We start from the raw sequence: 24,763 nt of genomic DNA on the forward strand, positions 1-24,763 counted from the left end.
TCCTCTAGGGGAGGTGACAGTGCCCCCGTTCCACCCCGAGAACCACTGCGTCGGAGAGCTGGGGTGGCCTCGGTGCACTCTCCTCTTGAAGCCGGGTCTCTGCCCCAGCGTCCCCCTCAGAAGGTGGGGGGCCTGCTCGGACCCCGTGAAGTTCACGTCAGGAGGAAGCGCCTTTCTGTGGTTGACCTGAACTCTCTCTTTCCCCCAGGAACTTCTTCCCATATGGCAGTCCCTTCAATACTTGGGGACAGTGACCCTAGCCCCACAAGAAGAGTTAGTAGCTTTGGTGAGGAGGAGGAGGAGCTCCCGGCAGGCAGGTCGGGGAGGGGCAGCCGCCAGAACGCACAGTCAGGCAGGTCTGTCACGGGCAGGGACAGGGACACGGACACAGCCTGGGGGCAGCGGGACCCAGGCCATCCCAGTGCCCACTTGCTACCTGCCGACTCTGCGGATCCTCACCCTCTACCCCTCACGCTTCTTCCTGCCTCTCCCGAGTTTGGGTGTCGGGCCGTTCTGGACCTGACAGCAGCCCCAGATGCCACACGCAAAGCTCCCAACATCCCCAGTGAAGGGGCAGGATTCGGGTTCCGGTTGCAGAATTGAGCAGTGAACCTGGGACATCAGCCATGCTCTCCCAAGCCTCAGTTTCCCTGTCTGTGCCACGGGGACAAGGGGAGTGCCGAAAGGGGCAGGCGGGGGGCTGGGGGTGACACGGGCACAGCCCTCAGCTGGGCCAGAGGCCTCTGGGAAGGGCCTCGGCTGCTGACCACCAGCTCAGCGCCACGGAGATGTGACGACGGGCAGCAGGCCCGGCGCCTTCCGGCTGTGCCACCTGGGCCCGCCCAGAGGCCGCCCTGCTTTTCTCCATCGGATGCAAGTCGTTGGGTTCCGAGAGCACGTTGTGGCCACTCGGCTCCCACACATGCTGGTGCCGTGAACGGGCCCAGGCGGCTGGTGGACTGGGAGCATTTCATCAGCGTTACCCAAACGCCCCCAGCCTGGTTTGACGTCAGGGCACTGAGGGGACCGCTTCCCCAACCCGACCAGATACTTCCAGGTGTGCTGACTGGGCAACGCCATGTGATCTGGGACGGTCCTCCCCGGGTCTCGCTTTGATGTCACTCCTGTTCCTGGACCAGCAGAAGGATAGCTCCAAGCTGGACACCCCCTGAGGCCTTTGAGACCTCAGTTCAGCACAGCCCGGTCAGGAGAGGACTGGCGATTTGCAGATGAGAGCACCGGGGCACAGAGAGGTCAAGTGGCTCGCCAGAGCTCACACAGCCGGGAAGCGCTGGAGTCGGGGTCAGGTCCCAGGCAGCCTCGTGCCGGCACCTGCGTGGGAACACGGCCCAAGCGTCCAGCCTGCCTCCCATCTTCAGTCTGTCCAGGAAGGGTAACTTCTACAAGTCTTTATCTCTTCTCACAGCCAAGCCCCGGGCCAGGAGCAGGGCCTGACAGCCCCCTCTCCCACCTTGTTCAGAAGACGCGAGCCTGAGATTCAGACCGCGGCTGGCATTAATCCTGGACGCCACGGCGGGGGTGGTCTGCACTCCAAACCCCCAACGAACACAAGGGACCCTGGCCAGAGGGACCGCACGCACAAAACACAATGTGACTGAAAGTCACAGCGATGGCTTTTAAGCAGGAGTTCTCGAGGGAGGGCGATCTTGCCCTCCGGGCGGCCCCGAGGTGCCCAGAGACACGTCTGGTTACGTCCACCCTGGCGTCTCGTGGGTGGAGGCCAGGGTCACCGCTAAAAACCCTGCAGTGCAAAGCACAGCCCTCACCACAACGCGGTACCCAGTTCGGGACATCAGCGGCTCAGAGATGCTGACCCCAGCAGAGGCCGGTAACGGCAGAGAAGATGCACAGAGCCAGGCGGGAGCTGACGAGCCAAGGCCAGCCCCGCCCCAACCGGCGGCTCACTTCTGTAAATCAAGTTTTATCGGAGCACACTCACTAGTTTATTCAGAGTCTACGGCCACTTTGGCCAGCTGTGGGCAAGGCTGGGTGGTGGCGATGGAGACCTGCCGGCTTGCAGAGATAAACATAGTCACCGTCCGGCCCGTTCAGTGTGGCAGGGTCTGCTCAGCCGGGGCCGATCTGGATCTGCCTGCCACCCTCGTGTTAGTGACGGCATGTACATCCGTGTCACTTCCCTCTGTCCTTTTCTCTGCTGTCCTGTGCTTTTTCCTTCCCAATTAGCAACTGTTGGAGAATCGCTCCCCGAGACCAGCAGCTGACAGAGAAGCAGGTGATTAACAAGCCATTAGGAGACACATTAGCCCCTGCCTGGGCCGCACCAAATCGATGAGTCCGGGCTGCCATGGGTCCCAGCAGGGCAGGAAATGCAGGCAGCAGGCGGCCGACACGTCTCCTCCATCAGAGCTCCCTGGGTTGAAGCCGTCCGTCACAACGCGGACAGCGGTGCGTCAGCAAGCCCGCTCTCGGCCTCGGGGTGACCCTTCCCCCTCCGTCCCGGGCCACCCGGCAAAAATGGAGTGAGTGGCTGCCAGCCAGTGTGGCTCCCGGCCCGCACACCCCGCTCCAGCATCTTGGAATGCAAGAACGTTCCTCGGCCTCCAGGCTGAGAGTGAGCGCAGAATACAAAAAAAAAAAAATTCAAATCTGTGTTTTCCAAAGAGACCTTGGGAGCCATGCTGGGTTTGAAGTCAGCTGAGTGGGGGTCAAGCAGCTGCGACAAGTAACGAAGGAGGACGGACAGAGAGACGGCATTGATCACACAAGGCAGCAGGAGCCACTGGTCTGGGGAACTTTGTTTCAGATGTGAGTGCACGTGTGTGTGTGTGTGTGTGTATGCACACATACAAATACACACAGATGTTCCACAAGAATGCGTGTTACGGGACGTTGTTTGCTCTGCACCCTCTCATCTGTACGTGTAGATCGCCATGCAGAACACACTTCTGTGTGTGATGACGGTGGTGGCCAGCCTGCGTCACATGGAGCCCGTGTTTTCCGAGACGCTGTTCCACGGACGCTGTCGCTGCTGGGACCGGGAGACCGAGCCCCCCTCCCCCACCCCGTGCTGAGAAACCACAGTCGGTGGTCTTCCTCGCCCCCTGAAGTCACCTGACATCAACGGAGGGAGGGGACACGCGACCTGCAAGGGCTGGGACTCCTGCACGTGACCTAAGCAACCGCAGTATCCGAGAACTAGGGAGGAACCGAGGAGCGACAGCGTGGTCCTGGAGGAGCTTCATGGTTTCTGTCAGCGTAGAGGCCTGTGTTCCGCTGCTCGACATTTCAGGGGGTTTCTTTGTTTTGTTCTAAGCAATCACCTCTGTGCAAGTACAGATTTTTATGCGATAGTTTTTTCTTCCTAACGTACTTAACACTAAACATGTAATACATGAATAAAAATGCTTATGTACCACCTAAAAGTAGTACGTTTTGGGAAATCTCGACTTTGCTCAACCACCCTGTGGGTTCTGTTCTCCTCTGTGACAGGCACAGGGTCCCCGCAGAATGCAACTGGATTCCTCCCCAGCCCCGTGGCTTCGCTGGGCCCCTCGGAGGAGGTCCCTGCCCGCCCCCCCACCACACCTGCCTCTCAAGGGCCCCCCCCAGGGCTCCAGGCAGTGCCCTAACTGGCCATCCTCCTTGTCACCCCAAAGCCAGGCCTGCACCGCCTCTTTGCATAATAACGCCTCCACCTGGCTCACCGAGTGCTCACCTGAACAGGTGCACCCTCACCTGCGGCACCTCAGGAGGGTAGGGTGCACACCAAGTTTGGTGAATCCAGTAATGGACGGACGACGGACAGAGGGACAGGTGCATGCACCTGATTGCAGGCAGAAACGTGCCCGGCTGGGGCGAGCGTGTCCCTCGGGCAGCCTGGCACAGCCACAGGCGGGGACTCCCACCTCCGCGTCCTGTCCCGCAGTCTCCTGAACACCAGGCTTCTGGCAGAAACCTGGAAGCCACCGGCCGGATGCCCCAGGAACTCGTTCCCCGTCAGCCCCGGCCTCTGTGGGCGAGGCCCCTGGGTTCCCAGGGCCCCAGGGCCAGACCTGACCGATGCTCTGGAGGCTCAGCGGCCAGCCAGGAGCTGACCCCTTCCGGCCCACACAGCAGCAACCACACCGGAAGGACAGGGAGAGAAGATGACACTCGGCCCCACTGGCTCACAGCCGTCCCGAGCAACCAGCCTCCGATTACCCGCCTCGTTAGAGTATCAACTAATTCAATCCAATCAGCGAAGCAGCAGCCTGTGCCCGCACAGCCGCTGGCCGCCATCACTAACCCCGCACCACTCGCTCTCTGAGCGACATGACGATCCGGCATTTCCATTAGGAACACAAATTTCCTGCTGGCGCGGAACAGGCACTCCCAGGCAGCTGTCTCCCCCCATCCTCCCGGCCTGCCCGTGGCATCTTTATAAATTCCCCAGACAAAGCGATTACGGAAGAGACCACCCAAACACGCCCGGGTGCTGAGCCGATGGCGGTAAAAATAGTTCACCAGGAGTGTTTTCTTTCCAAATTAGCGACGCGTCTGATGCTTGCAATACGCAGGCAGCCAACACCCCGTTGGATGGGAGACCTCGGTGGCAGCTGGGACTGAGGGCAACTGCACCCCCCCCCATTCGTACACCGATGTCAACTTGCATGAAACTGACTCCATCTCTGTGCCCTGGATGTGAGTGTCCTGCTGGGACCGACCTCATTGTCCTGGGCAGCGTATATCTACTTGAGTATCATTGGGTTCCTTGAAACGTGGTCGTGAATGTTTTTGTGAATACGGCCAGAGTGGCGGACAACCGGGATGAACACCAGACTGGCGGCGTCACCGCCGGGAGGCAGCGATCCGTCACCAGACCGCCGGGTGGGGCGGCCCTGCGGCTGCTCCTGGCTTTGTCCCTTTGTCTCCCCGTCACCGGGACCTGAGTCACTGTATTAAACAAGACAGTGCCGGCGGCCTGCAGGCAGGGAATAATTTGTCCAGAACCGCCGGGTCGTGCATCGGTTCTGACCCAATCTGCCTGCATGTAAGTTACCCCAGAGTGAAGAAGATTCGCTTAGTGGGCGGGTAGCTTTTATATCCACGTCACGAACGGCTCTGGGAGAACCGGAAGGAAACCTGAGGCCCCACGAGGGGGAGGCACACTCACGTGGGGGACCAGAAAGTCCAGTTTCAGTGCTGTTTCCCCAGGGTCATGTCCACCGCCCACCGGACGCCGCCCTCCTCTGTCCCAGCTCCGCAGGCCTCGGCCCGGACCCGCCGGAGGAATCGTGGTGATGCCAACACGCCGGCTCCCAGTTCCAGGACGTTCTAACAGAGAAGGCTCGGTGGCCGCCAGTCACCGAGTAACTCCCTTCCAGACGCTCCGCGACTCCGGAAGACAAGTCACCTGCTGTGCGCTGGGCACTGTGCTAGGGGCTGCGGAGGCAGGAGGAGCGGGGGTCAGCCCCCGCCGTCAACGCCAAAGGGGATCGTGGACTCTCGGGGGAGACAGGATACAGTCACGGGCAGTGTCCCCAACAGGACAAGTAGACTCAGAGCCCAAAGCAGAAGGGGCTGACGTGGCCGAGGTGCACTGTATAAAACCCTGCCGCTGTGAGAACAGGTTACGGGATGGGGTGAAGCGGGCCAGCTGGCGGCGGTGGAGGCTGGGCGTGAGGGCGGGTTGGGATGGGGCGGACAGAGCTCGCCCGGCAACGCGGTGTGAGAAATGGTGCTGGCTCCTGGGCTCTGACCACCTTGCCCTCCAAAACTGCAGCCTTCCACCAGCAACACACGTGAACAGAAGTACCATCCAGCCCGGGAGTGAACACTGGAGGAACCACCACACGCTCCTCCACGGTGCTCTGTCCCCTACAAGCCCCGGGTGTTGGAGAACATGGAAGGAAAGCGGAGACACCGGAGGGTGGACGGCGAGAGGGACAGAGATGGTGGTGGAGGCGGGACGAGGGGAAGACGAACAAGCAGGCGCCCAGAACGAACGGAAGAGAAGGGGGCAGGGGCCCAGGGCTCTCCAGCAGAGGGTCCGCCCTGACTTGGAGGCAATGCGGGCGGAAGGTGGGAAGCCCCGTCCCCAAGGCACGGAGCCCAGGCGAGGCGGCGACACACCTTTGCAGGCCCAGGGGACCAACGTCCCTCTTCGGCGATGCCACAGCACAGACCGTGTCACCTCCGAGACAGGCAGCCCAGTGGCGTCAGAGCGGCCACGGCAGAGGCGGAGCCACTCGCCAAGGCCTCTGCCTCCTTCCCTCTCTCCCCTCTCCGGCCCCAGGCCGGCTTCAGCCTCAAGCTGGGGCACACATGGCTGCTGATTGACGTCTGGGTGTCCCATCAGACGCGACGACATCCGGAAAAAGGGAGGGAACTTTCAAGTGACACAAACTGGGACCTGTGTCCATTCCCGAATCAAATGGTTGTCCTGGAGGGTCAGGACGGCCCAGGTGAGCGCCAGCCAATCACGAGAGCCGACTCCCAGCCACCGGAGCGGCCGTCTGGGACGCCCAGCCCCGTGAAGCCCTCAGGTGGCCTCAGCCCCAACCACCACTGTAACTTCACGGGTGGCCCCGGAGAGAACCGGTCAGCCCAGCTCGGTCCCACCGAATCAGGAGCAAAGCCAAACGGGCAGTTTACCTACAACAGCCAGGAAACCAGCCGCGCCCACTTCTGGAGCCAGGGCGGAACCCACGTGCCGGGAGGTGCACAGTTGGGTGGGGCGGGGGAGCACGGGAGCCTGGCCCCAATCACAGAGATGCTGGGAAGCCACCCACGGCGTCGTCTACAACCGTGAAAAATTCACGCCTCACCTCCCGCGAGTTCATGGGCGCAAGGCATTAACACGGTGCCTGGCACACACTGAGGACTTGACAGATGGTAGTTATTTCTCCATTATCCTGCGTGTAAATGCACTGACGAGGTTCTTACAGACCTTTGCAAGAGTTCGCAAGTGAAACTGGGTTATCCTGTCTACGACCTCGCTGATCTAGAGGGCGGGAACCGCGCAGAGGCCGCGAGGTCCGTCTTCCCATGTTCCCTTCGGCTGCGAGGAGCCCCGCAGCCGGGTCCTGGTCACCCCTGCCCTCCGCCCACCTCCTGACTCGCCGTGACCGCCTGCACGGCTTTCTTGCTTCTTCACCACCACTGCCATCTCTGTCTTGCCTCACGTCCAGACGCTCCTCACGTCTGAGCGCTCAGGCGTCCAATCTGGCCAGGCCGGCCTGCTCAGCTTGGTTTCCGTTTAAGGCCAGCAGGCCAGCCTTCCTCCTCCTCTTCCCCCTCCTCCATCCTCCCCTCCTGCTCCTCCTTCTTCCTCACCCTCCTCCTCCTCCTCCATCTTCATCTGAAACAGCTCCCGGTCCCGGGGGCCACACACACCAGCCACACTCACCCACTGTTTCTGTGTGCTGCCTAAAATACCTGCTTCTCGTCTGCTTCTGATTCCAGAGTGCACACCGCTGCCGCCATCCTTCCCGTCCCTCCTGGATCTCCTCCCACCAGGAGTCAGCTGTCCCCTCTCCTGGGCTCGGGGCTGGCCCAGCGACCTGGCTGGGAGCCTGACAGCTTCCGAGTTTGCTCTCTCGACACCTTGGTCTGCTGCCCGAGGATGCCCCTGGACGATGCCGGAGAGACCGTTGGAGGGGGAGACACGGTCAAGGAGGAGGAGGAGAGAGAAGCCCAGCTGAGTGGCCAGAGGGGGTGCAGCCCCCTCACAGCCTGCGGCCCCGATTGCAGCTACAGGAGGAAGCCTGGCCCGCAGCGCGTGACGCAGGCACCGGCGTCCTGGCTGACCCCCGTCTCAGCAGCCCAGGGAGCGTGTAGCTGGAGCAGACACTGGGGGCCACAGCAGACGCAGACGGCTGAGCCTCCTCAGGGGCAATGCCGGGCCTAGTAGCCGCGAGGAAGGGGTGACGCACCTGCTCGTGCATTTCTTTGCCCAGTGGTTATTTTCGGACAAGAAGGCGTGTGCCCCACCCAAGGCACAGGTGTAGTCTCGTCCCAAATGTCCTCGTACCCACGCACAAAACCCCCCTCATTTACTGGATATTCTTCTTTACAACAACACGCCATTGTTACTTACGCATTTACCAGAAAACGGAATTGGGTGCCGCTACCGTGAATGGAAGACGGAGGTGTCCGTGCCAACTACACGTGTGATCGCTGCCTTTTAAAGTTACCGACCCGCAAACAATCCGCAATGCACGGGCCACACCCCCGGACGCCGGCGGAGGGGTGCCTGTGAAAACCGCGCCTCGGCCCTTCCATCTCTCTGCAATTCATTTCTGGGGAGAGGACATGTCAAAGAACACTCAAGGAAGATCAACTTTGGTTTTAATTTTCGTTCTTTGTACGTATCACCACGCTTTTAAGTGACCACGTTTTACTGCTGAATCGCCTGCCAGCCCACACAGCATCGGTTCCCTGGGAACCCCTCTCTGTTCTGCTCTGTGCGGAGGCATTGCACTTAGTAGGTGCCTTGTAAGCATTAACTAAAAACTGGATGAACCCTGCTCACGGCTCGTGGCCCCAGGCCTCTCGCTCACCCCACCAATCAGGAGTAAACTTGTTTGATTATAAAGTCTCTCCTGGGGAATTTCTTTCCCATAAATCAATACCGTTTGCACAAACCCAACGTGAGACGCCTTCACATTTCAGTGGGCATCGCGATGCATTTTGGATGCCGTATTTATTTTCTGCCAAGGAACAATAGGTCGGATGACAAATGGGCCCCCGAACCGCTGGAATGCACGAGGAAGAAAAACGCCTGATTAATCAGACCCCAGAAGCACGCAGCCCCCCCTTTCCCGCAGAAGGCGGCAGGGTGGCGGGGGCCGAGGGGGGCACGCGAATTAAAATGAAGAAAGGGGATCAGTTTCCTAGGAATCCAAAGGCACAGCGAGCCCTCGAGAAGTCAGGCACAGTTTTAGCCCTTCCGTCCTGTTTTCTTTATTTCCCTACTTTGGGACTCAAGAAAGAGCCCCACCCGCCTCCCATTGATCATCTCTTTCTATCTTCCCCACGACACAGGCAGAAAATGGAATTGTGTAAACACAGTACTTTTCACCGTCTTCTTCTTCGAGAGGGAGCAACGCCTCAGGAGCCCCAGACCCACGCTCTTCACAGAAGTAAAGGGCCAACGCCCAGCAGCCCGACAGGGAGATTTCACTGGGGCTTTCGCTGGCGACGAAGCCGCCGCAGACGGAAAACTTCAGATCCGTTTTTGTTTTCAATAAAAATCTTGTTCAACAGCATCATGAATATTCATGCGTTCGGCTTCCTTCCAGATAAAAACAACAGGAGCCGCACGAAACAAGGGGAAAAAAACCGAGTTCACTCAGCCGCACAAAGGTTTGAAGGGCAAGATTTTTACGCTTTCAGACGTGTGCGTCTATAAAAAAAAAAGGAAAGAAAAGAAAGAAAAGAAAAAAAAAAAAACAGAAGGCACAGTAACCGGAGCGGGAGGCCTGCCGGCGTTGACTTCACCAGGCCTTAAGCCGCGGTTACTTCCTCGCCGACGTCACCGGGCTGGCCGTACCTGAGCGTCGGCCACCGTGTTAGCCACACGCGGCACCGCGCTTTTCCGGAAATGAATTGCACCTGACTTCTTTAGACACTTAGCTTCAGGCCTCATGTATGACATCAGTAGTTAGTTCGATGAGCTAATTCTAATTTTCTGACACATATTAAAATGAATTATAATTAACAAAATAAAAGATGGGTCTCCATGTAGCGACTGGAATTGGGTATGTGGCCAGGGGCCTGCTGACCACGCCTGGACAAGGAATTCTCTATGTGGATGACAGGTATTTCAGTGACCTTTCACCTTCCCGCTGCAGTCCTGTAAGGTCCACCCCACCTGCTGTGGGCGGGGCAGGGGGTGGGGGTTGGGGCCCAGCGCTGCTGAGGCCCCGCCCGATCTCAAGGCCTCATCCTTACTGACTCTCCACCTACGCCAGGAGCTGGGCTCACACCCCTGTTTATTCTAGATCTGGGAGGAACCCAGAGTCAGGGGTCAAGGTCAGCCTCCCAGAATGCTCCGTGCCAACCAGCATGGTGGTCGCCAGCCACAGGTGGCTCTTAAAGTGAAAATGAGTTAAAATTAAACACAATTCGAACCCGAGGACCCCCATCTTGCCTGCTGCCCCCAGGTGCCTTGGAACCAGCCCTGGGGGAGGCTGCCGAGCAGCACGGCACAGCCCCGGGGCCGACCCCATCCTCACCGGAGTCCCTCGGGCCACCGTGACTCCAGGAGGCTCGGCCCGTGCCCGCCACACCCTGGGCTGCTTTCAGAAACTGGCTTGGAAAATCCAGGTGCCCACACCCACATCTAGGCCCCCTGGGGTCCCCAGATCTTCCTGGGCATGGTGGCTATTTCACTGGAAGATTCCGGAATCTAGTGAGTATTAAACTGTTCTCCACTTTTTAGGAAGTTGCCTCTTTTCCGCTTGTGCGCGGCACACACACCTCTGTCTCCCGGCAGAGCTCCCACGAGGAAGCTTCCGGTCCCTTCGGCAGGAAGCCGCCCCTCTGTTCGCCTCGTGGGTGGCACAGCCGAGGAGACGCCTTCGGTGTTCGAGACGCTGGGTGCAGGCTGTACTCCCAGGGGTGTCCAGCCCGGGAAGAGGCCTCCGCCACATCCAGAGCACTGGTCTCTCCGCCTCCCTAATGGGACCGTGATAACATCCAACGAGAACGAGATTTCACCTTGGCTGCAGGCCAAATGGAGAAGTCCTCCTAATACGCTGTAAACAGACCCGGAGCCCAGACTAATGCTCGGCTCTCTGGTCTGTTTCTCACAGCAAAATAGGTTAATGCAATTAACTGGAAGAAACAAGACAGAAGCTCGCTCGGCTCCCGAGCCCCTGACACAGGGAAGGAGAGGCCATGCCTCCAGGGGTCCGCAGAGCATTGAAGGGAGCCAGGCAGGCTCTTCTGGAGGGGCTGGTGGGGGTGGGGAAGCGGCCACAGAGAACAGAGTGCCCCCCTCTCCCCCCCAAGGCAGCCCCAAGTCGGCTCCAAATATTGAAGCGGAAAAGTGATCTTGTCAGATCTTCTGGTTTGTAAGAGAAAGCAGAACATCAGATTCTTAAATAAAATTCGTTATTGTTTACAATACTACACAGGTCCAACGAACCACGTCCTCAGGGCGCCGCACCCCAAGCCAGGCACTGAGACGAGCCAGCCCCTGCTCCCAGCAGAGGGAGCCAGGATTTGGACTCTGGAGCCCCGAGTCTGACCCAGGCAGCCCTGGGTAAGAGCCACCGACAAGAAGGTACATTCTGTGTTGTTGCTGTTTTTTAAAGATTTTATTCATTTACTTCAAGGGAAAGGTGAAGAGAGGGAGAAAGAGTGGGAAAGAAACATCAATGCGTGGTTGCCTCTCATGCGCCCCCTACTGGGGGCCTGGCCCAAAACCCAGGCATGTGCCCTGACTGGGAATCGAACCCGTGGCCCTTTGGTTTGCAGGCCGGCACTCAGGCCACCGAGCCGCCCCAGCCAGGGCACATTCCATGTTTTAAAGACCCCTCTGATGACCTCCAAGGAAGCGAAACTTTCTTCAGGAAGGGGTGTCCAAAGTGACCACGATCACAGAGCCACAGGCCAGTGGATGCGTGTGTTTTGGAGTAAATGTGAGATACGGTCTCTGCCGCCTTCCACAATGGCTCCCCCAGTGGGTTCGCCCCTAGTGACGCCACCGTCCGGGTCAGGTGACCTGGGAAGAAAGGCTGGTTGGCACAAGTTGCAGGTAGTAAGGTCACGAAGAACCTTCCTGAGAACACGGATCCCACCTTGGAGGAAACAGGGACCAAGGGGACTCAGCCGTGAGGGACCGAGGGGGCCATGAGGTCGTTGGGCTGACCCGGGGAGACGGCTGGGAGCTGGGCCTTCGCTCCCCAAACCCCCTCCTCCTCCCTCCAACACACACCCTCCCGTGCTCCTTGCAGGCCCCACCTCAGCACCCCTCCCGCCGAGAGGAGGCTGCGCCCAGCGGCCCGGGACGGCAGGAAGGACCAATAACAGGAGAAACTACTCTCCAGGAACACGGGCAGCAGGGATGCAATAACAGTGGGCGTCTGAGGCAGGGTTTAAACAAGGGGATGCAATCAGAATGCTTTTGACACAGCAGGGCTTGCTTTGCCCTCCCTGGATTTCTGAATCAGTTAAATAGCACTCAGGGTTCAAATTCCCCACACGCCCTGGAGTAGCGGCGTGACACCAAATCGAGCAGCGGAGAAGGGGCGCTTCCGCACCGCAGCCGCCAGAACGCCACCCTCTCCCTGCAGTCCTCACTCAGCCCTCTGCTGGCCTCCCCTCTCCAAAAAGGTCTAGGTGCCAAGGGGTTGTATGTCCCAGGCCCCCCTGGACGCCCGCGTTAAACTGTTTGCAGCCGACAAAGCTGCGATCTGGGGACTCGGAAACGAAGGTGACTGGTGAACGGGGTGAAGAACGTGGTGGCCTCCACCGCCCCCCTTCCACACAGCCGGAGTCAATTGCACAGGGAAGCAGCCCCCAGCGGTTCCATGGCGCACAAGTGGCCGGGAAGCGGCTGCTAGGCAACCGGGGCTTGCGGTGGGGAGCGGGAGGGGCACGGGGCAGGGACCTGATTTCTCCCCTTCTTCCCCAGTGGAAGGAAAATGGTTTCTTTTTTCGGTTCTGGAAGAATCCCCTTAAAGCGACAAGCTTAAGAGAATGAAAACCAACCTCTCCTTTGGAGACGTGCGCCAGGGAAACGAATGTGGGACAGAGGGTGGGAAAATGGGTTTCCAGAACCTTCCGAATCAGCTCCCAAGTTGCAGTCCAGGCAAACTCGATGGCTTCTCAGGGCTTCATCCTGATGACCGGTCTGGGAACAGGGGAGTCACTCCTGAGGACCCCACCTGACCCTGGGCATCGGCCCAGAGCCACGGGGCTGTGCCCTCCGTGTTCCGAAAGCGCGCGTCCTTCTAAAACATCTGTTTCCTCTTCAGTCCCGGCAAAGCGAGCATCAGCGCGGCCTTGAGCACAAGCTGCGTGGCCGCCGTTTCCCAGGGCACAGTGTCCTCTTCCGGCTCCAGAGGGCTCAGAGCTCAGGGAACGAGTGACAGGTCTCCGACACGGCCTTGTTACGTTGTAGGGACCGCCTTCCCAGAAGTGCTTCCAGGTGCCGGGCTCTTGGGGGCACCTTGCCCACGGACACTCGCCCACGGCGCCCACCTCCCGCCCCTGTGGTGGTGGCTGCTGCTACGGTCACGTCTGGTGCAGTGGTGGGGAAAGAGGGGCCCCCGGGTCAGGTGCGCTGCCCGCGGCCTCCGGCCAGAACGTGGAACCCGAGCGGCTGGTGGCGGGCCGTGTGGCCCCCAGTGTGCTTGTGTGTGTGACGAAGAACCCAGGGAAACAGCGATTCCTTCCGGCCCACCGGGTCCCCGGCTGAAACACCTTAGAGCGGTGACGGGCGCCGGCCCCTCTACGCTCGGCCCGTGAGCCTCACCGGCGCTTCTGAAGGGCAGTCCCGGATGAGTGCACACGGGGAGGCCGGCGGGCGGGGCTCTGGAACTTTCTAACTTGCTGGCTATGCCCCTGGCTCCCGGTTTTCTGTCTTTACTTCTAAATCGAGGGCCGATCTCATTTTGGGGTGGAATGACGCAAAACCGAGAGTGCGGAGGGCCACGGTAGAGACAGAAAGACTCCAGGTGGGCACGTTCCCCGTCAAGGGCAGAAGGAAGACACCCGGCCCTTCTATCTAAATAGTTGCAGGTTCGATCCCCAGACGGGCCCGTTTGAGAACCGATCAAGGAGAGCATGGATAAGTGGAACGGCAGATTGTAGAGCTGCAAAGGAAGACACTTTGAGAAAGTCACCGACACACCGACTGGAGCTTATCCCTCCGCCCACAACACTGGGGCAGGGCCGGGCTGACCGCTGGGACCACGGATGCCCACAGGATGGGAGGACGCGACCTCTTCTAAAAGGTGGGATTTCACAAGGTCGTCAAACATGATGCCGTAAAAATCCCCCACCACACCCCAAAAACACCGTCCAAGGAGGGTCTGCAGCGGTCAATCTATTCGAACGGGAAAACTCTGATGACAACAAGCAACCCAGGGAGAAGGACGCAAATCCGAAGGAGTGAAAAACGCCCGGAGAACCCACGGCGCCCTCGCCCTGCCCTTTGTGAAACCGCAGTCGCCCCCCAGACGCCGGTTCTCACAGTCGCCCCCCAGAACACTCCCCGAAACTGCACGCTGCCAACACCGGCTATGGGGCTCCGTGGCCACTCCTCCTCCGCGTGATTAATTTTTATTCTGAAACGCACCGAGCACAGCTGCGATCCTAACCTAAGTCCTTCTTAACGATACCAGAAAGAAAAAAAAAACACCACCGACTTTTATCGTCTTTCTCTTTGGAACAAATCTCAATCAAATAATCTTTTCCATGATTATGAGGTTCTGGTCCCCATTTTAAGAGGACTTGATTCAAGTGGCTCCCCCTCCCCCTCGTATTAATTATTCTCAGATAAGAGGCCCTTCCGCACCAAACTTCAGACTCATCCGTTGCAGGAACGACAGGGTCTCGCCACGAGAACTCCGCTCAATCTGCAGAGCCCGCGGTGCTGGCGGGAGGCGCGTTACTCTGCTGTTGACGAGTTTTCGTTTCTTTCTCTCGCTTTGTGAGATGGAATACCTCTGCTGAACGACCTTCTGTCCGGCAGGTTCCTTAGATCATTGCCAAACTCTCCCCCCGAACCTGGGTTTTCCCAGCAACACTTAGCCGCACCGCCAGCTGTGCAGAAGGGCCTGACCCCGGGCTTGTGCCGCTCGGCCTGCCCGTCAGCCTGGAGCCCCTGCCCACGGGCCTTCTGTCCTGCACGCCATGGCTGCGTATCTTCCAGACACTTCAGAGTTCCAGAAAAGCCACGCCCCTCTCAAGTCCGAGGGCAACTCAAGATCGAAAGAGAGCGATTAGTCTCATCTCACCTCCCCTTCCCTCACCCCCGGCACACAGATAAGCCTGTGGGCAGGTGAGTGATTTCGCTTCCACCTGAAGGAGGCGACCCCCAAAGGCTGGGAACATCGACTCTTCCGCAATACACGCCCCCGAGCGTCCAGTCCCGTCCCTCACGAGGCAGCCACGCCTCCCGTGGGCCACTCAGGGCACCTACCTCAAGATGAAGAGGTCCACGGTGGCGTTGCTGGCGACAGTGACGTAGGCCGTCACCACGTCCCCTTGTTTGACTGGACGGGAGGGCAGCCAGATGGCCACATTGCCGTCCAGACGCAGCTCGCTGAGCTGGTCACTGCTGTCCGGGGCCTGGTGCAGGCCCACAGTGCCGACCCTCTGCAGGTGGGACACGCCGTCCTCCAGGCCGCCCTTCCCTGGGCGGATGGCGTTGCCCTTCCTGATGTCCCCGCCGGCGCAGTCCCCGTGCGCGTCACCCGCGTGCACGGCATAGTACAGCTCCACGGCGCTGCCCTCAGCCGCGGGCCCCGGCTTCCTCCGGCCGGCCACCACCGTGGGGGCGCTGAACCAGCCGGCCAGCAGCCGCAGCTCGGCCACGCACAGCCCCAGCTCGCCCTGCGGCCGGCAGCCGCCCCGCACCGCCCGCGTCTCCCGGAAGGCGAACACGCTCAGGCAAGGCAGCCGCTCCTCCTCGGGGCTGCGCTCGGCCCAGTCTCGGCCCACGACCTGGAACAGGACCTGCACAGTGGGCTGGGACGGGTAGACGCTGTCCTGAAGCACGTGGGCCTTCAGCGTCCAGTCGAAACCAAACTTATCGGTCGGGCCCAGAGAGTTCGAGGTGGACGTCGAGTCCAGAGGCACGGCCTTCTCCACCGAGAAAGGACCATAGCTGGCGTTCAGCAGCGGGGGCCTCCGGGCTCTGTAGGTGAAGAAGGGCTCCGCCCTGGACCGCAGGCTGCAGTTGCGTGAGAAGTCCCGGCGGGCCTCCCGCAGGAAGAAGGCGGTCTCTGCCCCCAGGACGCGGTAGCTCACGGGCAGGTAGGGGGGCAGCGAGGAGAACCGCTGGCTGCCGTCGGGGGCCCCGCGGGCCTCTAACACTGCAGGGGGCAGAGAAAGACAGAGAAAAGGGGGGTGACCGCTGGGCTCCTTAGACGTCTTAGGTGGTCCACCAGCTTTTTAGAAACAAGGACACACTTTCCGATGTCCACGTGCCTACAGCTTTCATAATCCTTCTGGAGTCAGCCGCTAAGGGGCTCCCCAAATCTCACACCTGTGTTAGGGTGACACCCAGGAAACTGAGATTGCTGCCGGCTAAGGATCCCTGCGTGGTGGTAATTTCGCACGGTTTGACCTAAGAGAACAGGGGCCAGGATCCAATGGGAGTGAGGTGAGTACGTTCATTCACAAATTGTGAGCTGAGCACCTTTCTAATGGCACAGAGCGGGTGAACAGACCGAGGGGCCAGAACAGTCCCTAATTAAAGCCATGTGACCCTGGGAATGTCGTGAGCGAATAAATAGCTCAGGGACAACTGGCCGTCTGGGGGAAAAGGAAACACACGCACTTGAACTTGAACACACACACCTCACCGCACACGAGAACGCGCCTCGGACGGACCTGCGGGCTCCCAGAGAGGACACACACCGCGCTCTGCACCGAAAGACGGATGGGCACCTTCCCGGCCCGGGCGTGGGGAAAGCTTCTAAGTGCGGCTCCGCAGACAAACGCAATTTAAAAACGACAAGTTTGCCGGTAAATTTTTTTTAAACTCTTGCAGAGCTAACAGATAAATGAGATTTCATCAAGTCAAAAGAAAAACAGCAAATTAGGAGACAGCACCCACTGCTGAGGTACGGGCTTCACCCTGGCCTGCAGGCGGGTCCACGGCCTCCCACAGGATTTTAGTGGGTCACCGTGAGTGGGAACCACGTTTAACACCAGGGGGATCTGGGTGTCCAGCTTCCCCTGACACACCAGGGAGGAGCTGGGGGTACAAAGGCTTCACGCCTATGAAGCAAGAACAGGACGAGACCCTCAGCAGCCCACGTCGCTCAGCTACCGGTGTGACCTCCCGGTGCCATTGAGCTTGACGCCCCCAGCAGGAACTTCTGGGTGGGGAAGTCAATGGACACTGGGGGCAGAGGTCAGGGCCGAGGCAGGAAAGGCCCTGACTCCTCTTTCTTCCATCCTGTCCGTCACAGACACCGACCGCAGTACCACCGGCAGTGTCCTTGCCTTTGGGACAGTGTCCCCTCTGAAGAGCTCCCGTGAGTGGGTATGTCCCCTGCTGGGGGTTCCATCCAGGAAGGACTCGCCACACACCTAGGGCACAGGGGTCAGCGTGTCCCAGCGCTGAGTCTGCAGAGCGCAGGAGGGCCCTTCACCTTGCCCTTGTCTTTCGAGACCGGAAACCCCAACTAGCCCCAACCGGGTACTGACCGAGATGGCGCATCCCCGCCTTGCCCACGGCCCACTCGGCCCGGCGGCGGGTGGGCAGCCTCCTGTGCCCCTCCCCTGGGCGGTCCCCCGATCCTGCTCCAGGGACGCCGGCTGCAGGCTCGGAGCTGCCTTTCCTGCCGCAGCCAAAGGGACCTGGGCAGTCACAGTGGCTTCTCAAGGACACGGCATCCATCCCCGCTCTTTGCCCGGAAGCCCTCGCTCTGAGGTCCTGCCAAGGCACCACATTCCAGCAAGGGCCCGGCCGTAAAGCCTTAAAACAGTCGTTCATGATTTAAGCAACTTGTAATATTTTGTGAGAACCAGTGGACTAATTGCCACGTGAGACGCTTTTATTCTGATGTATTCACCTGTCTCCCGGAAAGCTCTTAAATCTTGACCCGTAGAATTCAGAGCCTCGTGTCTTCGGGGAGAGCAGTGGGCACAGGGCCCTCTGAAGGGACAGAGAGGGGTTGCGAAGGCCCATCTGCGTGGGGACCGTGCCATCATGGGGGTGTTTCTCAACGAGCTTTCTTCTCATGCCCTTCCTGCACAGCAGGCTTCTTCTGCTTTCTTGTCTTTTCCGAAGGAGGAAAACGCCTGCAAAACAACCTTTTGCTTTTAAGCTGAAGTGGAGTCTGTTCCCTACACAGGGAAGCTGGCGCGGCCTTGCTGTCCTCTCAGGGTTTGAAGGTCTGGGGCCATTCAAACAGGTTGTTCTTCACCCTTCGCAGGGAGCAATGGGCACTTGGGCCACACTTTCTGGCAGAACCTAGTTCTGAAGTTTTCCCGTTCGCGAGAGATCTGATTTTAGCTGGAAGAGGCAGACATTACAAAGAAGACCGTGGGGTCTGGGGCAGCGATTCTGGACGTCAAGTTCAACCATAGAGAGACCTAGAGCTGGTCTGCTCAGCAGCCATGTGATGTGGGGCAACTGTCTGTCTTGTTGGAGCTTCAGTTTCCATGGATGAGGGATGGATGGATGGATGATGGATGAGTGGGTGATCAATGGATGAACAAATAGATGATAAATGGGTAAGTGAATGGGTGATTGATGGGTGGATGGATACATACATGAGTGATGGATGGATGGATGGATGGATGGATGGATGAACAAATGACCAATGAATGAATGGACGGGTGGATAGACAGGTGGATGTAGACAGAGCCGTGGGGAGGTAGACAAGCTGGACACACAGGATATAAGAGTCGCTTTGTGGGGCGATTACACAGCGGCCCTGTTTCCCCTCCTCCCTCCACCCCCCTGGTGTGTCTGTCCCTTCACAGCCCTCCCTTCAGCAGAGAGAGCCCATGGACTCGCTCCTTGAATCCAGGCTGGCCTTGCAATTTGCTTTGGCCGACAGAAGACGGCAGCAGTGCTGACGGGCCGGTCCCGAGCCCGTTCCCCAGAGGCCTCACCACGCTCGTCCACGACCCCTCCCGTGGGCTCCTGCCGTCCCCGGAAGGAGCCGGCCCAGGCCAGCCTCCTGGGTGCGGGAGGGCACGTGGAGGGGGCAGCCGCCCCTTTCTATTGGCCACCGGCCGACAGCACGCCCGCCCGCCCGCTGTCTCCCAGCCACGGCCCGTCGTCCTCGTCGGAGCTGCTGTCAGTGGGGGGACATTGTGTCCTCCGTCAGCGGCTCCTCCTGGAGCTCAACCGTGCAGCCACTGAGGGAAACTGAGTTTCCGAGATGGAGAGATAATGAAGGCAGGAGCCGTCTCAGTGTCTCTTAGTGCCCAGAGTGACCCCGGGGGAATGACCCTTCCAGCCAAGGTCGTGCAGCACCAGGGTCACCACACTCACTTTGGGGCGTGTGCCCAGGATGGAGCTCAGGGCTGGTCTTCTCTGAGCTGTGACGGGAAGGAGGACCAGGGGGCAGGCCAGGGCGGCAAGCGGCCTGGGGAAGGGGCTTGAGGGCCTGGGAGCCTGAGCAGGGGGTTGGTGGAGAGACGGTGGGGGGCCCCAGGCGTGTGGGGAGGGAGTCAGCCTCGAAGGGGAGGCCGGGGCCAGCTCTGCCCTGAATGCGGTCAGCGGTGAGTGCCCAGCAGGGCCTGGATGGAAACACTAGGTCCTGCTCCCTCCCCCACTGGATGCGGTAAAACTAAACATCTTTGGAACAATGTGGGTGCATCCTCAGAGGGCGCTGTGCCAGGGCGCGGGGGGCTCTCACGAAGAACAGCCAAGCCAGGCGTTCTCTGCGAAGGGTGACTCTGCCCCCAGGAGATGTCCCCTGGGACCGTCTGGAGAGACTTGTGAGTCTCACGAATGGGGGAGAGGGGCCCAGACATCTACAGGGCGCAGGTCTGTGACGTGGCTGATGCCCCGCGGCATCCAGGACGGGCCCCGCCACCAGGAAGCGTCCCGCCGAGCGTCAGGGGGCCTGGGGGTTCGTCGGAGGCACAGCGGACACCAAGGAGGGGCCGTAAACGAGACACCCCGCCCAGGGGCAGGGGTTGTGTCACTGCGGTTCAGGGTGTCCCTGCCACCAGGAAAAGGCCAAAGGGGGAAGAGGTGAAGCTGTGTGCCCTGGTTGGCCCTCAGCCACAGAAAGGGGGCATCCGGCCCAAGTCTGCAAGGACGCAGACGGGCCTCGGGGGCTTCGTGCTGAGTGAGGCGTGTCCGACAGGGAAGGATGAGAACCCTGTGGTCTCTCTCACATGTGGCGTGTGAAACAGAGCCGCAAACAAACCAACACACACACACACACGCACACAGGCACAGACACAGTCAGGTTGCTGGTCACCGAGGGGAAGGGAAAGGGGAGGACAGAGAGAGTGGAGGGGTCACGTAACACCCGGCGACGGGCGAAGGCCCCACTTCGGGTGGCGAGCGCAGGAAGCCGCGGTCAGCGGGCGCGTCACGGGACGGTGCGCTTGCAACTTCAGTCACGCATTTCGGGCGACACCGCCCCAAGAAGTTTAATAAAATAAAATGAACGCACACCCCCAACGAGCTAGGCAAGGTTTTCGTCTGTGTTGGGGGTGTTTATTTATTTATTTATTTATTTATTTATTTATTTATTTATTTATTTTTACAAATACCTGAAACTCATTAAGCTTCAGAATCCTCACCTTCATCATGGAAATCTTATCAAAACCACCTGGTGTAAAGCAAGAAGCCAAAAATAAAACCCGAAAAACAAAAAACAGCATGTGGGCCGTGCCCAATAACTGCGAGACATTTCTGTCCCTGTAGTAATGATGACAATAATAATAATAAATAATAACACTAATAACTACGACAATAATAAATGGTGACAATAATTCTAATAGTGGTAATAAAAATATTAAATGCACTTATTACTTAATATACTTATAATACTTATTATTATGACCATTATTTTAATCATGTTGATATGTCATCGCTGAAAGTTTTGAAGGGCATGGGAACGTGAAAAATGGGTGTTATCCATAATTCGTGAAAAAAATTAGGTGGAAAAAAATTCTGAACTGAAGACACCGGGCCCAAGGTCCTGGTGGCAGGTGCCTCGGGTCCCGGGTCCCCCCAGAAACGCGCAGTCCCCGCAGCTTCCGTGGAACGTGAGCCGGCCTGAGGGCTGGGGAGTGTTTTTCTCTCCCCGTTTGTGATTTATTAGCGCTCACCAGACCCGGAATGCCTCTCTCTGCAAAATGTGCCTCATCGTTTCTTTTTCTTGAAACAAAAGGCACCTTGATAAATGGATAATTTCATTTCGATGCCTCTTCTGAACAAACGGCCAGACCTCCCTGGCTGGCGCTTCACAGCGCGGTTTGCAATTCCAGGGCAGTGACGATCCCCTTCAGAAGAGCAGGTGCGTGCGTCCCCTCTGAGCCCTGGGTGGGGATGCCCCCGCCTTTCTCTGCCCCCCATAACCTCCCTCCGGCCCCTGGAAAATGAGCCAAGCAGCCATGCCTTCCAGAGACAAATTCTCTAAGCCACCAGAATCTTGGACTTCACCAGCACGAGCAAAGGGGCCCCGGGCGGGCACTCAGAGAGACACCCACCAGCCTGAGCCGAGGCTCTAAAGCGCAGTGTTTCCACGGCACCGGGTTTGCATTTCCTGCCACGGAGTGTGGCTCACAGCCCCCGCGGCGGCCACATGGCCGGTCCCCGTGCATCGGTCCCTGCACTGGGGCTCTGGGCCCAGGCCCACAAGGGGCTCTGACGGGCCTTGCCAGGGTCGCCCCACCAGGGAGCGTCCCCCCACCTACCAGATGATGTGTTAGTTCCTAGTCCTGCTCAAACACAGCACCACGAAAATGGCAGCTTAATACAAACAAACCCGAAATTATAATTTCTGGTTAATTAGAGGGTAGACGTCTAACTCGAAGGGTGGGCGGGGTGGTGTCCCTTCTGGAGACCAAGGGGAGTCTGCGCTGGCCTTTTCCGGTGTCTAGAGGCTCCTGCCCCACCCCGCCCCCAACTCTTCACAGCCGCCCGCTTGTTCCTTCCCTTCCCTTGGGCCTGCCCCCTCTCACAAGGCCTCTGGGGTGACACTGGCCCCCCAGAGTGACCCAGGACCTCCTCCGACCTCACAGTCCTTAGCTGAGTCATTCCTGCTGAGCCCCTTCTCCCCCGTCGGGTGACGCTGAGGTCAGTCACAAGCTCACAGTTTAACTCTCTGATGCATGAAGGGGGGGTTGAGAACCACTGTCGGGTCCTGGGGTCGGTGCACATTTTCTTAAAGGGCCAGATGATGGATATCTTGGGCTTTGCACACTTTAGAGGCAAAATCAACATTGCACAGGTACTTACATCACCATTTAAACTACAACCATTTACACTTTCATGTTTTACCGTTCTTACATTTTACGTCACTATCACTTAGCTGGTGGGCCTCCGAAAAGGGCGCTCTCGCCACGCAGGGGACAGTAGGACAACTGTCTGGGGACAGTTCTGCTGGCCCTGGTTGGGGTCGGGGACACTGCTCCAGGCTTCCACGCACAGCAGAGTCCCTGACACGGAGGCGGCTGCCCCGAAGCTCAGCGCTGCCCAGGTGGGGGGGCCGCGCCCTGGGCCGGTTCCGGCCAGTGGTCTGTGAGAACGGGGTTGCTGAATTCTCGGCACAGAGGTGCCCCCCGCTCCTAAGAGAGTTACAGAAGGAAAGGAGGGACCAGGTGACCCTATTAACACTGTCGTGCCGCCCGGAACTCTGAGCAAAGTCCCCTGAGACAAAGTCACGGCCACGACTCAGGGTGGGCACAGCAGCGGGACCGCTGTCCCTGCACTGTGCCACCCACACGCAAACCTCGGGACGCCCTTTGCCCGCAGAAGTCTTCCCTCGCTTCCAGCCAGGAGCTCCCTCCCAAAGCAACGCAGTGCGGCTCCGCCCCACTGAGGCCATTCGAGTATCACCAGGAAGGGACCCTCCCACTGTTTCTGTCTAGGCCCAGACCATAAATATCGAGGCACTTGGGCCAAACAGGCTGCGTGGCGTCGTGAAAGCAGCCAGGACAGATGGTGACAGGTGAGTGTGCCTGTGTTCCAATCAAACTTTACAAATATCGCGTTGAAATTTCTTAGAATTTTCACGTCAGAAACAGTGTGGCTGAAACATTTTCCCGCCCCCCAGCCATTCAACAATGTGGAGCCATTCTTCACCTGGGGGCCGGACAGGAACGGGGTGGGGGGTGGCCCGGAATCCGGGGTGAGGTGCCCGACGCTGACGGAGCCCTGGAGCGTCTCACGGAGACCGGGACCACGACAGCGTGGCCTCCGGACCTGTGTCCATCTGAGTCCCGCCCCAGCTTTGGCTCATTGACCTGAAATGGAAAGACAGGTTTCCCGGTGCCCCCCCCAAACAGTCTGGAAAATGAAAGCCAGAAACAAACAAACAAACAAACAAACAAAAAATACAAAACAAAGAACCGATGCCATTCAAACATCAGAGGGCTGGAGAGTGGCCGGCGTGGGCGCTCGCTGCAGAACGTCCGTAATTGCCTTTGCTGCCGGCGCGGCCTGCAGTTTGGGGACGCTTCGCTGTCTTTTCAAAGAGAGGCGCTTATTTATCACAGATGGTGGCATTTCCCACGGGGAGGCCTCGCGTTAATCCTGCCAGTCCCAATTAGCTCCCTCCACGTAAATAAAGGGGAGCAGCACTCCTGCTCCTGGGGGGGGCTTCTTCCTCAAAAATAAAGACCTTATTTTTAATATGGCCCACATATTTCCCCCTAATTAGAGATAATTAAAAAAAACCCAAACCTCCACCTCCTGTCAAGTCGTCCCCATCCCCCCCCACATGAGTCCCATCTGCCCGTGAGTTCACATCTGCCGTCTTGTCTGGTTACACTCGCATTTGGGGTAATTACATCAGTAAGACGTCTTGGGACCCGCGGTAGAAAACGCTTTCTGGTTGGAGGAGTAAATAAAACGAGGTAGGAACATATGTGAAGGTGAAGGTCATTTGTTTCTTTCCCCATGCGGTCTTGAACTTGTGCGTGGCCAGACAGCACACGGAAACCAAGCCTCGGCAAAGGACGGACCACACATGACGGGGGGGATTCTGCAACGTCTGGGGGGGCAAACGCCCCTCTAGCGGTAGGTGACGTCGCAGCCTCCTGACACCTGCCTTCTCAGGGCGGGAGGCTGGAAATGGTAGCGCCCGCCTCTCACGCACCAGGCCCCTCCCACTTTCGACGACCCTGTGCATGAAGTCCTCTGGTCATTCCTGTCTCACAGGTACGGGACTAAAGCCCAGAGAGGTTAAGTAACTCGCCCACGGGCCCCCAGCTAGGCACGCTGCGTGCGAAGTCGGGACCCAGGTGCCATCCTCTGCCTTTCTCCGGCGCCGCTTTGGCGTGTGGCTTCATTCAGGCGGCCTTTCTCGCTGTGCTCTTCCTGTAGCCACTGGGGCTGAGGCGGCACAACTGTGCAGGGCGACAATAACCGGGTGCCGTGACCCTCTAACGCCGCGTTTGTCCAGAGATGCTGAATTCTGGCTCGAAAGTCAAGCAGGTCTCGAGGAAGGAAAGGTCAGGAGAGGGAGCCCCGCCCCCAGCTGAGCCCGAAGCCCAGTGGGACGTGGACATTCCTCCCTTCCTGGCGGACACTCACCCACCCGTGGGGGATCTATGAGCTCGCCGGGCTCACAACCGTTCATGTGCCGTATCGCGGGGCCAAGACATCAATCTCGGTCTTCACATTAACCTCACACGAGGCAAATTCAGTGCAGGCCGATTATGAGAAACGCTTCCTCATTCTACAAAGAGGCGTCGGGACACCCATCTGTGCCCCACACGGAACTGCCGGGAACATGCAGAGAGATCAACCGTCTATCGAGCTTCCCGGAATCGGAGAGGAGGAGAGAAGGTCAGCCACAGAAGGGAGGACTCCGGGTGAGCAGAAACGGCCCTGGCCGGGTGCCTCGTTGGTTGAAGCATCGTCTCATGCTCCAAAAGGCTGTGGGTTCAGTCCTCGGTCAGGGTGTGGGTG

General features: G+C 58.9%; 1 protein-coding gene across 1 annotated transcript in view; it reads right to left on the minus strand.

The window, feature by feature from the left end:
• Positions 1-24,763, minus strand: part of TMEM132C (transmembrane protein 132C) — a 142,627-nt gene that overhangs the window by 66,729 nt on the left and 51,135 nt on the right. The window contains exon 2 of the mRNA XM_053669604.1: positions 15,119-16,013. Coding sequence (XP_053525579.1) covers positions 15,119-16,013 — 895 coding nt within the window. The remainder of the gene's footprint in view (positions 1-15,118; positions 16,014-24,763) is intronic.

Source organism: Artibeus jamaicensis, unplaced genomic scaffold, assembly GCF_021234435.1.
Source record: "Artibeus jamaicensis isolate MK-2021 breed Jamaican fruit bat unplaced genomic scaffold, CSHL_Jam_final contig_525, whole genome shotgun sequence".
Taxonomy (NCBI): Eukaryota; Metazoa; Chordata; class Mammalia; order Chiroptera; family Phyllostomidae; genus Artibeus; species Artibeus jamaicensis.